This window comes from Branchiostoma floridae, chromosome 7 (assembly GCF_000003815.2).
Source record: "Branchiostoma floridae strain S238N-H82 chromosome 7, Bfl_VNyyK, whole genome shotgun sequence".
NCBI classification, from domain to species: Eukaryota; Metazoa; Chordata; class Leptocardii; order Amphioxiformes; family Branchiostomatidae; genus Branchiostoma; species Branchiostoma floridae.
Window position 1 is genome coordinate 2,605,580 of NC_049985.1, and position 12,409 is coordinate 2,617,988.

Here is a 12,409-nt window from a genome sequence, read left to right on the forward strand (position 1 = left end):
GTCAACACAGCCCTGGGGGGATATCAATCTATTTATTGAGAAGTCAGCTTCATCTGCCAAATGGACTTGCCTTCAACTTTAGAGAGGAATGTCAGATTCAACTTGCAGATGTCATGTAAAATGTACGTGTACGCTTATGCAGATTAGTCATCCAAGAAATTGAAGGATAAAAGTTTAGGCAATCTTTAGCTTACAATAAGAATAAACTATGAGAAGTATTTCTTCTTCAGAAATCTGTAAAGTCTTGGAAAGTCTATACTTTTTTTTAATCCACTGATGAAAGACAGTGGATGCTGTCTGAAAGTCTGAATAAATATCCAGCAATAAAGATTGATTCAACTTCATTTACAATGTAGTATCAGTGTACAAATGTATGGATTTGGTTGGTTGGATTATGGATACATACTTTGTTCACCTGCCATGGCAAGTTGGCATCAGGTTTTGACCCCAGGCAAAAAAAGAATTAACTCCACCCTACATTAAAAGGGTGTCGGAGAACAAAGGAATAGGCAAATACCTTGGAATAAGAATTATCTCTTTAAAGCCCTGTGTCACCTTTTGTGTTGACACATCAGGCATGAAAATCTTAAGACACTTGTAATTTTTTTTGTTGCATTTATCAATCAAGCTGATAAGTTTACCTGCATTTCTTCACTTTCATTTGTCATCAATGGCACTCTATTCATTCAAGTCTAAAGAAAACTTTTATTTATTTATCATATCTATCTCGTGTTCTATCTATTATCAAGTTTATATACCATATAGACTGCTTTGTCTCTAAATGAAGTTTGATAAGTTGTTGTTCTGTTGCCGCTCTTCAGAGTTATGTGTGTAATATATTCTTAGACATCATGTTTAGCATGGATTGGCATATGGAGTGAGTGATCAACAGCTATTTTGTGTTCCGAAGAATCCTCATAAACTGACCATATGTTGGGAATGGCATTGTCTGTTGCCAGTCGCTGACTCTTTCTTCTTCTTTAGCTGACTGAAAGGTTCAATTAAAGCAAATTAAGAGCCCATTCTCAGGTGTCATAAACAAGGTACACTCATCAGCCTGCGTTCACATCTTTGCCTAGTTTGAGGGCAGGGGAGACCAGCCTAACAAATGGCAATCATGTTTTGCATGGAGAGAGTGAACAAATAGCTAGTACATTCTGTTCCAAGGATTCCTCATGAACTGACCATATGTTGGGAATGGCATTGTCTGTTGCCAGTCACTGACTGATCAAGGCTCCAAGCAAATTAAGAGCCAGTTCTCAGGTGTCATAAACAAGGTACACTCATCAGCCTGCGTTCACATCTCTGCCTGGTTTGAGGGCAGGGTAGACCAGTCTAACAAATGGAACCCCTCTCAGTACTCTCTCACCCCTCCAGTTGTGACCACGACCTCTCTGACCTCCAGAATGTTTGCATTAACTCAGAGGTCATTTTATACAGCTCTGAAATATAGTCTGACCTGTGAGGAAGCATAGTAACCAGCCATATATGGCCATGTTGGAAAAGCGAGGGATTATGTGACCAGAAGATGAGCAGACCCTGGGCCGTGTCACCAACATGTCAACTGGAAGAATGTCTGAAATAACACAAAGAACTTCTGGGTGATCTGACAAGTCAGTCTTTTCCACATGTTAGGTTGGTTGTAATCTGTATCATGACAAAGATAAATACTTTTTTATTTCATCAAAGAAAACTGTCTAAATGTAATGGATGAATTTTCATTATCTGTTCCCACATCTAAAAATGTACAAATAGGTGAAAAGAAGTTTTGCCTACAATGTATTGTCTATACTTTCCTATGTTACTTTAATGTTTGTTAAGTTATACATTTAGATGGCCTATATTCCCAGCCCTTAACTTAAAACGTTCGATTGAAGCATGAATGATCAATAAAGGACTATCTTTCATTTAATCAATTATTACCACTTTTATTTGCTTTTGACGTGCCCAGTTTCGTAGATGAGCTGGGAGGACATCCACAGTTTTACTATCTAGATGACCCTAACAACTTGTTTTCATCCCAATATGTTACTATCACTTTCACTAGTCTTTGAAGTTGTGGGTTGACAGAATTAGGACACAGATATGAGTTTGTGTTTACTTGTAAAAAAAGTTTATGTTAGATAAATAAAACCTGAGTTGAAGTCACTGAGTATCACTGGTTTGAAGAGGCCAAAAAACATTGCAATGCTAAAATTTCATCTATCTTGTCACAAAAGGATCTGACAAAATTTCTGGGTTAAGTGGGATTTATTTACAGAAGTTTGTATTTACTTCTAAAAGTTAAGACAAGCCTGAGAAAACATCTGTCATACACTCCTTACAGATAAACAGTCTTATAACTAATGTAAATATCATTTGTTTGGCGGAACAGATTATTTTCCTGATGCAGACAGCAGGCAGGGATTTCTGAAGTGTAAATTTGATCAGCCCGATAACAACGCAACTCTCCCAAAGCCACTCGCACAGAAACCATTACGTATGCCGATCACACTGAGACGAGCCACGTTGTATTTTGACTGAATTAGCTCACCGGTTTAGAATGACATCTCCCATGGACTAAAATACTAACAAATGTCACCAACAACAAAGGCATATTTTCCCCTAGCCTGTTACCCACACCCCGCTAAAAGCATGACACATTCCAGGCCAAATCTTTCCAAATAAACCTATTGTGCCAGTCTTGAAATAAAAGCTGCAGTTGTGACCCCAGTACTGATGGACACATGTCTGTACTCTCTCGGCCTTGCGACGATGTTGACTCTAAGCTATACAATGTCTCATTATTAAGAGCAGCTCAAAACACACCTTTTTAACAGTCTGTACATATGGCTACTGATGCCTGTATTTCACAGAAACGTAATCATTGTTGTCATGTTAACAGTCTTATTATCCTAATGATTCCTAATGATTATGTCTTCACAACTGCATACATTGATGTATCTTAAGGTATCACACATGTCTGTACTCTCTCTGCCTTGCGACGATGTTGACTCTAACTAGTCCAAGTTATACAATGACTCATTACTTCAAGCACCTTAACAGACCTACATGTAGTATTTTACAGAGACATCATCAGTTGTTTTTACATAAACATTTTAATTATCTTCATGAATATTAAAGTCTTAATTACCATTTGCATCTGATAACGTTCCATTTCTTGACTCTCTCCTACACAATGACTCATTACTATTAAAGAGCAGCTCAGAATGCACCGATACATATAGCTACTGATGCATGTGTTTCATAGAAACATTATCTGTTGTTATGACGTCAATGTTCTAATTATCTTAATGAAGAAGGCTTAATTACTATTAGTATCTTTTGGTAATCTTCCATTCCTTGACACAATGACCCATTACACTGTTTACAGCTCAAAATGCACCTGTACATATGATAGCTACTGTTGTCTGTATATTACAAAACATTTTCACTTGTTATTATGTAAATACTACGTTTACAGTCCACTTATTTTTATGAAAAAGTCTTAATTACCATTTGCATCTTTAGCTAATCCATTCTTTGACTCTCTTCTTCACAGCTTCATTACAATGTAGTTAGATCTAGAGCAGCTCAAGGCCTAGTGATGCCTGTATTTCACATCATTTGTTAGTATGTAAACACCCAATAAGATAATGCTAATTACCTGAGTCATTAGGTCTTTATCATTATCTTAATCTGCTGCCCTTTCTTTCCTTGAATCTCAGACAAAATGATGAGTCCAAACTCACCAAAACGATGCTGCCAAACCAGTCAGTGCACTTAGCCCATGTTGGGCATGGATATGCAAGGAAGATCATTGTCATTGTCATTGTCATTGTCATTATAGCAATTCACTTTTACTTTCAATATCAAACTAATCCCATGTTGGGAATGGATATGCAATAGACATCATCGTCATTGTCATTGTCACTGTCATTAAAGCAGACGTGCCCAAAACTGCACACCAGCATATCGCAGAAACATTATCACCACCTGTAAACAACCATAAGTCCAATCATAATTATCCCGATAATTAAGCCTTGATTATCATCAGTATCTTAATGTGATCTGTACCATCCTTTCTCTTCTTGACATGACTCACAGATACGCTTTGAAAGCAACAAGCGACACAGAAGGATCCTAATACCGATGGCAGACAGTCATGCCTCACACAGTCATTTAAAACCCTGTCGCAGCAAACATATTAATCTGACATTGACTCAACTTTCATATCATGCAACGATTGTTCACGCTTCTGACTAATCATGTCTGACTCCTCCGCAAAAGCAATTACGGAACCGTGAAGTAGTTTTGATCATCAAGACAAAAACAACATCATCATCGCTTCATGACAGAATTAGCGCTGACTCCATTTCTGGTTCCGCTTATTGAATTCGTAATCATAAGCCACCGGAAAGAAAGATAAAACTATAAGAGTAAACCTGAGAGTTTAGCTGTATAAATAGGGTCTACTTCCTCTTAAGTAACTTTAAATGATAGAAAACCTTATCTCTCTTCAACATGGCATCACATGAACAGATTCTAACTCTATCTTACAATGACACCTTAATCTTTAAATATGCTTAAAACACTTGAAGGTCAATGAAGATTAGACTTCCAGGTAATAAGATAAACAATACACAATTTGCTCAAGCAACTGGATGCAAATTATACTGGAAGAATTATCTGCACTCACAATAGACTGGAGAGACGGAATGGGCTTGGTAAGAACTCCAATGCTTAAATAAGCAACCACAACATCAGTTTTGTAACCGTTAGACATTTTAGATAGCATCCACTATCTCCTACCAGTTGTGTTTTGTTTCCCTAAACATGTCTCAAAGTTATTGTGTTTCTATAGAACACATTTCTTTAGAATACAAGTTCTTTAGAACACATTTCATTAGAATACAAGTTCTTTAGACTACAAGTTCTTTAGAATACAAGTTCCTTAGAATACAAGTTCCTTAGAATACAAGTTCTTTAGAATACATATAGTCCAATGAGATTAATCAGTATTGTGGATCGAAAGGAGGGGTAATGCCAGGTAAGCACACGTTCAGACCCTTTTCTGACACCTACCACCCATAACGTCATACAGTATCACCTGTGTGTGGCTTTGAGTCTGTCAACAGGTAGGAGGCTGAGGAATGTATTACAACTTGCACCTCTGAATTACTGTAATCCCCTGGTGCTCCAGAACATGACCCTGTGCCAGAAAGTGTTACTCTGGCTGTTCTATAAACTCTCCATTTGGACTGTCTGGCAGGGAATCTTTTTCTGTCAGAAAGTGGACTAGCAGAATTTTCTAATGAACTGTAGGCCACACCAATCGCTTCTTTGGTTTTTGGTTACGTTTTGATATTTTAAGTTTGAAGCAAGCGAATATCAAAAAAGGAGAGGACAGGGAGGGAAATTTTTCAATATGACTGTATTCAAGGTATAAAACTGAGTGCACCAAGGCATGAAACTGGTGCTCAAGCTTTGTTTTCATATTTTACAGGAACCAACAAGAACCAACAACTTGAATTGGCATGGCTTTAGTTAGTACTTAACTTAAGTAAGATACAAAAGATTCTATTCTTCTACCTCACGGTCCTCTCCTGCATTTTATCTGTCTGTGGCGACAAGAGAAGCTAAAAGCACAATTCTAAGGGGTTTGAATTGTACTAACGCTAGTTCACCTTTATCTGCAGGGTAACCTATATCCGCTATTTGTAAAAACAAGATATTAAGGTATATCAAGTTGATGGAAGGTGGTTACAAACTGCACATATAAAAAATATTGCAGTTTGACATGGAAAACAAATACAGTTTGAAATCACTTTCTGTCGACTTGTTATCCATAAATGCCCTGTTTTTAAAAACAACGGATATAGGTTACCGAAGAATAATGGTGAACTAGTGCTACCTGTTGTCCAGGTGAGCAGCTTACCTATAGGTGTGTGTCCCGTGAAGTCGAAGTCTCCGTTCTCCAGGTGCAACTTTTTGTGGTCGTGGATGAGGGGGGGCATCAGGGGGGGCTGGGCTCGCTTCGGCGGCCGGCCGGGACGGCTACTGCAGAGGGAGAGGGAAAAAACGAAGGCAGGTGAGTTGACAGTTAATAATGTAAAGTTTATTGCAAATTCGTGCCCCTGGGCTAGTTGCAGGTAACATGAGAGATTCAAACAGTGTAAAAACAATATCACAAGTGTCTACTATAGTCTAAAACTAGTAAAAGCCATCTCTAGATCCTGGGTTATTGGGTTCGGCTCCTTTTTCAAAGACAGTGGAAGACGAAAGAGCCCATCTTTTCTATTATGTGTTAGAAGGAGAATTGTTTTTTGTCAGTGAATGTAAAGAAGTTTGGTTGGAATTTGGTGGCCTCTTCGAACAGCTCTTTTCTTTTAAATTTTGTGATCGTAGAAAGAGCAGTTTGACATAAAATGTGTTTCGTCTTCCACCACGTTTGACATGCATTATTTGCACATTCTTTCACACACAGGTAGCTTAAAACTCTTTATGCATTTTTGTACCGTTTTCTTTATGAAAACGATATAATATACAAAGCCTGATAAAAATGCACAAAAAGTGTCAAAAACAATCAGAGACTAACCTCTGCTTGGAGATTAAGTTAATAAGCAGAATGATACAGTGCAAATTCAAATACCTTTCTTTTCATTACCTCTATACTACATGTATCTGGCCAGTTGTTTCCTCCCCCCCCCCCCCCCTGAAACGCTCAAGTGTAACCAACATCAAGAACAAACCCAACTGGCATCCATCCAACGGACCACCCACTTGATAATATGTGATCTTAGCTGATATACTACACAACAGCCATGACTGTAATCTTTGGTTGAAACACTCATTGAAAGGAGTAAAATATGTTATGCCAAGTAATAGTCACTCAAGCAACTGGATATGATTTTGGAGTGTTGCTTGATAAATTACATTTGGTATATCTTATTACCCGATTGTCTAAAGTTTATTGAGGGAGTAAAATATGTCTTTTGCATTGTAACAAGTTTCTATACACTATTTCTGTATATGAAGTTATGTGTTCACCAACAAGCTTTTTATATCTATCAGAGACTGATTGAAAGCATATTGGCCAGAGCTTCAAATTGTGTACTGAAAAAGTGCATCTTAACAATGTCACCAATGAACCCTTATTCACATATACGTCTTTTGCAATTTTTCATATGTTGGTACCTGTAACAGTGCGAGTAATTGAGAAATTAAAAAAAGCAAGGAAGAATTCTGAATATCCAGCCTAATCTCTCCATGTGAAATCAAATGATTCATACCTAATCATAACAGTCTTTTGAAGACTGTATCAAAGAATTCTTTCATTAGCAGACTTCAATATGACTTCTATTTATGAATAGTGCATATTCAAGTTGTGATTTGACTGTACAATAACTGCTATCAGGGACAATTCAAAAAGAAAATGCAGCCCATTACGATAAGCTCCTTTTCAATTTCAGTACACAATTTCCTGTAATGCACTGAGGGAAGATCAATCTTCTCTTTTTCATTAATGATACATTAGACAGGAATCACAAGCCATATATTTTCAATTTTTTTATTCTTCAATTTTTCAATAACAAAGCAAACACTTTTACAATGCTAGTTCACCTTTATCCGTAGGGTGACCTGTATTCATTGTTTTCAAAAGCAGGGTATTAAAGGATTCAAGTCAACGGATGGTGGTTTCAAATTGCAAAATATTACAATTTAAAACCACCGTCCATCATGACCCCTAAATACCCTGTTTTTTAAAACAACGGATATAGGTAACCCCACAGATATAGGTGAACTAGTGTTGACACTAGGAAAGTGACTTCCCAAGGACAAACTGACCAGTGCTAATTCCAAATCCGCAAACAAAAAGCTTTCAATAATGCAATCAGAAGACAGCAGCTTAGATTTTGACAACTATATAGAGGAAGCTTCAACCATCTTAACCTAAGAATATTAATAAATTATGAAATAATGGGCCACGAAACCAGGTGTGTTGATAGTCTCCAGAACCCCCATAGTTCCGCTGTCAGATGTCACATTACGACTTGGTCATGATTGATCAGTGGGTCTTCGATTTCTTATGAAATTTTAACAAGGATGGTATGACTTACATTATTTGTATGACAATTCATGAAATGTTATGTATCATACAGTTACAATCATAATATAATAGTTGCAATATTTGAATGATAGATCTATAAACTTTAAGTTACAATATTAGAATGATAAAAGTTACAACATTCGTATAAAATAAAGCTGGCCAGTAAACTTGTTTTTCTGAAGCTAAAGAAAATACATAAAATGGAAAAAAATTTGAAATTCAAAATTCTTGTTTGTGTGTTGGGTTTAACTAAGACACCAACTTGACTTTGAAACTCCCTTCTACAAACTGTTCAGTTACATGTAATATGATATCTAGAAGTCACAATAAAAAACATATGACATTGCAGCAATATTGCATTCAATGAAACATCAAGTCCAACTAGCAAAACATAACACATGTATCACCCAGCTAAAGTCTGTTATTCCTTCCAAACCCTGCCTCATCACTCATCTTCTCTGCGGATAAAACCAGAATTAAAATTTTCAATTTCAACTGTTTCACCCCCATTGCCTTTCATTCGTCTTTGGCTCCGGTGTCGACCCTTTATTATCATCGCAGTAAAACAACGCTACGGAGATTGCCAGAGTTGTAATTGCCATGGAGTGATCTTAATTCATATTGCACTCCCAGGAAAACAAGGATCCCACATTCATAACCAAAACCAGCAGGCTGCTTCCTTCAGATATTGCGCGGCTTCGATCATAAAGGCAGATAACCAATAAAATCACAGAAATTATTAGATTATTACCGTCTTGACAAAAAAGGTGAATTATGTTCGGCTCCGTGATGTCTGCCGGCTCAGCCAACAAAACATCTAATATAAGACGGAATTACTCGCTTTAGGAATTAGTTTCTTCTTCGTTTGTGAGATAAACGCCATCTGTACACCCGTGATAATCGGGGGGAAATGAGGCCGACTAGATCCCCTAATAAGAGGGAAGATCACACAGTAGCGAGGGTGATTTGCCCAAATTTGGGGCAGCACAGAATGATGGGTTCCGTTTTATCTCGCTGCCTCAATTTTCCTACATGAAAGGCAGAAGTTTCGCTCACAAACGAGAAGCGACACCAGAAAATGAATTCTCCATCCTCGCGAAAAGACATCTGAATGGGTTTCATCAAATTGGGTTGAGCTACCGTTCCGAATTCAATACCGCATTATCGGGCGGAATTGTTCCGCAGCTGAGCTATCTCTGCCTTTAACCCATCTAAGCGAAACACTTGCCTTCATTTTCATATCTGTTTTAATATCGCCGAATCTATATATCCCACCTGCACACCGCAGGCCTAATGGAAAATCCAAGTAACATAAAGAGAGGCAATTTCGGATGCTTTTAGGATTCACAGGTGAAACGCAAAGGGGCAATAACACATCGGGGGATGCCTGGACCAATAACTGTAATGCACCATTGAAATTTGTCACCATATTTATGCACTGTTTCCTGCTCCACGGGGCTGGCACAGAAATGCCCTCCGAGACGTGGAAATTGGTCGATATTTTCCTGAACTAGAACGAGCATTTAGAAGTCCCTAATAAAGTCGAACTTTCCCTGTATCCATCTTCGTTATTGGCCTTGAGTCCCCCTGCCCAGAAATCATTCAGACAGATATAGCATTTCCTTCCACCTTCCAGGAGGTGCGAAAACAAAAAGCAGTGTTACAAACATTTATTCTTTTGAATCCCTTTTGGTAAGGATATCAGATTGATAGCAACAACTTTTTTTAAATGTTGGAGGTAAAATTGTACAAATCACCAAACAGTGACATTCTACTGGGACATTTATTTGTACGATTGAATTGTAAGTCACAAAATCAGAAATTGCTGGTTCAATCTCTTACCGCCTGTCAACCATGTATTTTGAGATGAAGGCACTTCACAACAAAATTGACGGCTGGAACCGACCAACCCTACCGAACCATCTAAAAGCGGCCATGCACAATGCTGGACAATTCTTCCTTTCGTATTTATGAGTTCTTTTCAGGCGGGCAGACATTTGGCGGCTATCGACAATGGGATTAGGACGAAATAAATAAGGTGTGAGTGCTACCCATTACACCAACTCCTGGCAGAATCCAATGGGGCCAAATTGCCTTTTAGGAAACTGCGTGACTGTGAAAATTTTCTATTTGATCTGCATCTGTCCAATTTTGCCTTCGAGCTGGGATTTCCCAAAGCCTCGCACTGCGAAGAAAGGGATATTACGTTTCCAATAATCCCAAATATACAAGGGAGGACGAATTAGAATTCTGACTCCAGTCAAATAATCAAAAGCCTCGCACAGAAATAGGCTACGGAGAAATACAATAACTTCAGCTGCCCGGACTCTTTGTGAATTAAATGTCATGCCCGTATTGGCCTTGAACAAAGTTGGCTAACAGGCAGCGGGCAATAGCGGAGAATTGGTTTAGAAATACAACAGGAATAGGAAAGCAATAACACAATACATCATCCCCGACTGCAATCCAATGGTCAAAATTGCTTTTCGAAAAGGCGGCCGGACAATTGGCAATAGCCACCACATCTCTAGAAAAGAAACACTTGCACTGCAACTTTCAGGCCAAGGGAATTCTCAGCTTGGATCTTGGAAAAAATAAGAAGTAAGGTTACCTTAGATCAAATTTAGCATACCTACTGTTTAAGAATTGTCCAAAAGCATGTTACTTCCTAGGAACATTTTGGTTAGTTAATGCTTACATGTAGAAGACAGCTTGACTGTATTTTTGTGTGTTAGAACTATGTTTAAAGCTAAGAATTATAGATGTAAGTACATCTGTAAATAGTTTCCATTACATTATTCCAGTACCTCAACACTCAAATTTTAATTAGAACTGCCTGAAAACCAGGAAACAAAGCTGGTGTGACTTAAATCCTATAGAGTCCATGTTGGCCAAGCATCCTAAGCATCTCTTTGAAAACATCTTCAACCGCAGCTGACTAAATGTAAGGGGAAACCCAGCCCCTTTCATCGCTTGGAGCAGAAGCCATTCATTTTCTACGCAAATATTTCAGCTGGAGGGGGCAGACTTGAAATGTCGCACTTCAGAATCCGCACAGACAATAGGAAGTGATTAAAACAATTATTCCTTCGCAGGGGATAAACACTTGCCTGTTCTGTTTACTCTGAAATGTAAACTACATTCTTGGCACTTGTCTACACAAAACTTTACTCTAACTTCTCAGCCTCATATTGAGGACCCTACTACTAGACCCAGTTAAAGAAAGGCTTTAACTATTGAACAAATGAATGGTAAACAGGCTAAAGGTAACTTTTAGAATAGATAATTGCAACCTAACAAGAGAGGAAAATAAGCTTCCAAAATATTCAACACTTTCACCTTTGACTTTTAATTGTGTGGCTCATCTTGGAAAATAAATAGGGAGTAATACACACTAGGAAACTATACTTTTGATTACACATTTGGAAACTATACTTTTGATGGCAGCATGTATCCGCATAGTCGTCATCCTTAACTAAAGTCCAAAACCCCACTGCTTTAGTAATTAAGACAACTATCATGTAGGGTACTGTAGACTCCAGTGTGCAACTGGTAACACTAGTTCCCCTTTATCCAAGGGGAAACCTATATCTGTTGCTTTCAAAATACAACATTTAGGGATATCAAGGTGACAGACATTGGTTTCAATCAAACTGCAGTGCCGTATTTTGAAAATAATCCAATTTAAAACCAGTCTGTCAACTTCATATCCCAAAATACCCAGTTTTTTAATCAAAGAGTATATGTACCCCACGATTAAAGGTGAACTAGCGTTAAGTCTCTGCTAGACTTCATGGGTTACTGGAAGAACTAGAAATTGTCCAGCATGTTTTGTTCCTGACTCTGGATGCCTGTGGTCAGGCCTGGCTATAGTATGTGGTCAGCCCTGATTACAGGGTACAGGTGTCACTTTGATGGATGGATTCTCAATGATTCTAATTACTTGGAAAATCACCTTAAATTCCTCATGAGGTTGGATAGATCAACTGTCAACAAAGCAATATTACAATACACTGAATTCAAACAAAAAAAGTTGCCAAGTTTAACCGTTTTTTGCTAGAAATGAAAACTTCCATAAACAAGTTTTACAATTAAAGCTTAGCTCTTTGTTTTTATGATACTGGAGGACCAAAAACTAACTGACAATGGGACACAGATGTAGATACAAAATCTGAAACACTGACTTTTGCAACCAATTTTTTCAAATCAGTTTTATCAGTTCCCTGCAATTTTGAGATACCGACAACAAATTGACACCAGGACACAGGTGAAGATACAGATCTTACAGGCTTGTACTAAAAATATTTTGGCCCTGCAATC

At 37.9% G+C, this 12,409-nt stretch overlaps 1 protein-coding gene across 1 annotated transcript in view; it reads right to left on the bottom strand.

The window, feature by feature from the left end:
- Window positions 1–12,409, bottom strand: part of LOC118419501 (dachshund homolog 1-like) — a gene marked incomplete in the record, with an annotated part of 57,393 nt that overhangs the window by 31,223 nt on the left and 13,761 nt on the right. The window contains 1 exon segment of the mRNA XM_035825907.1: window positions 5,918–6,039. Within this exon segment, the coding sequence (XP_035681800.1) occupies window positions 5,918–6,039 (122 nt within the window).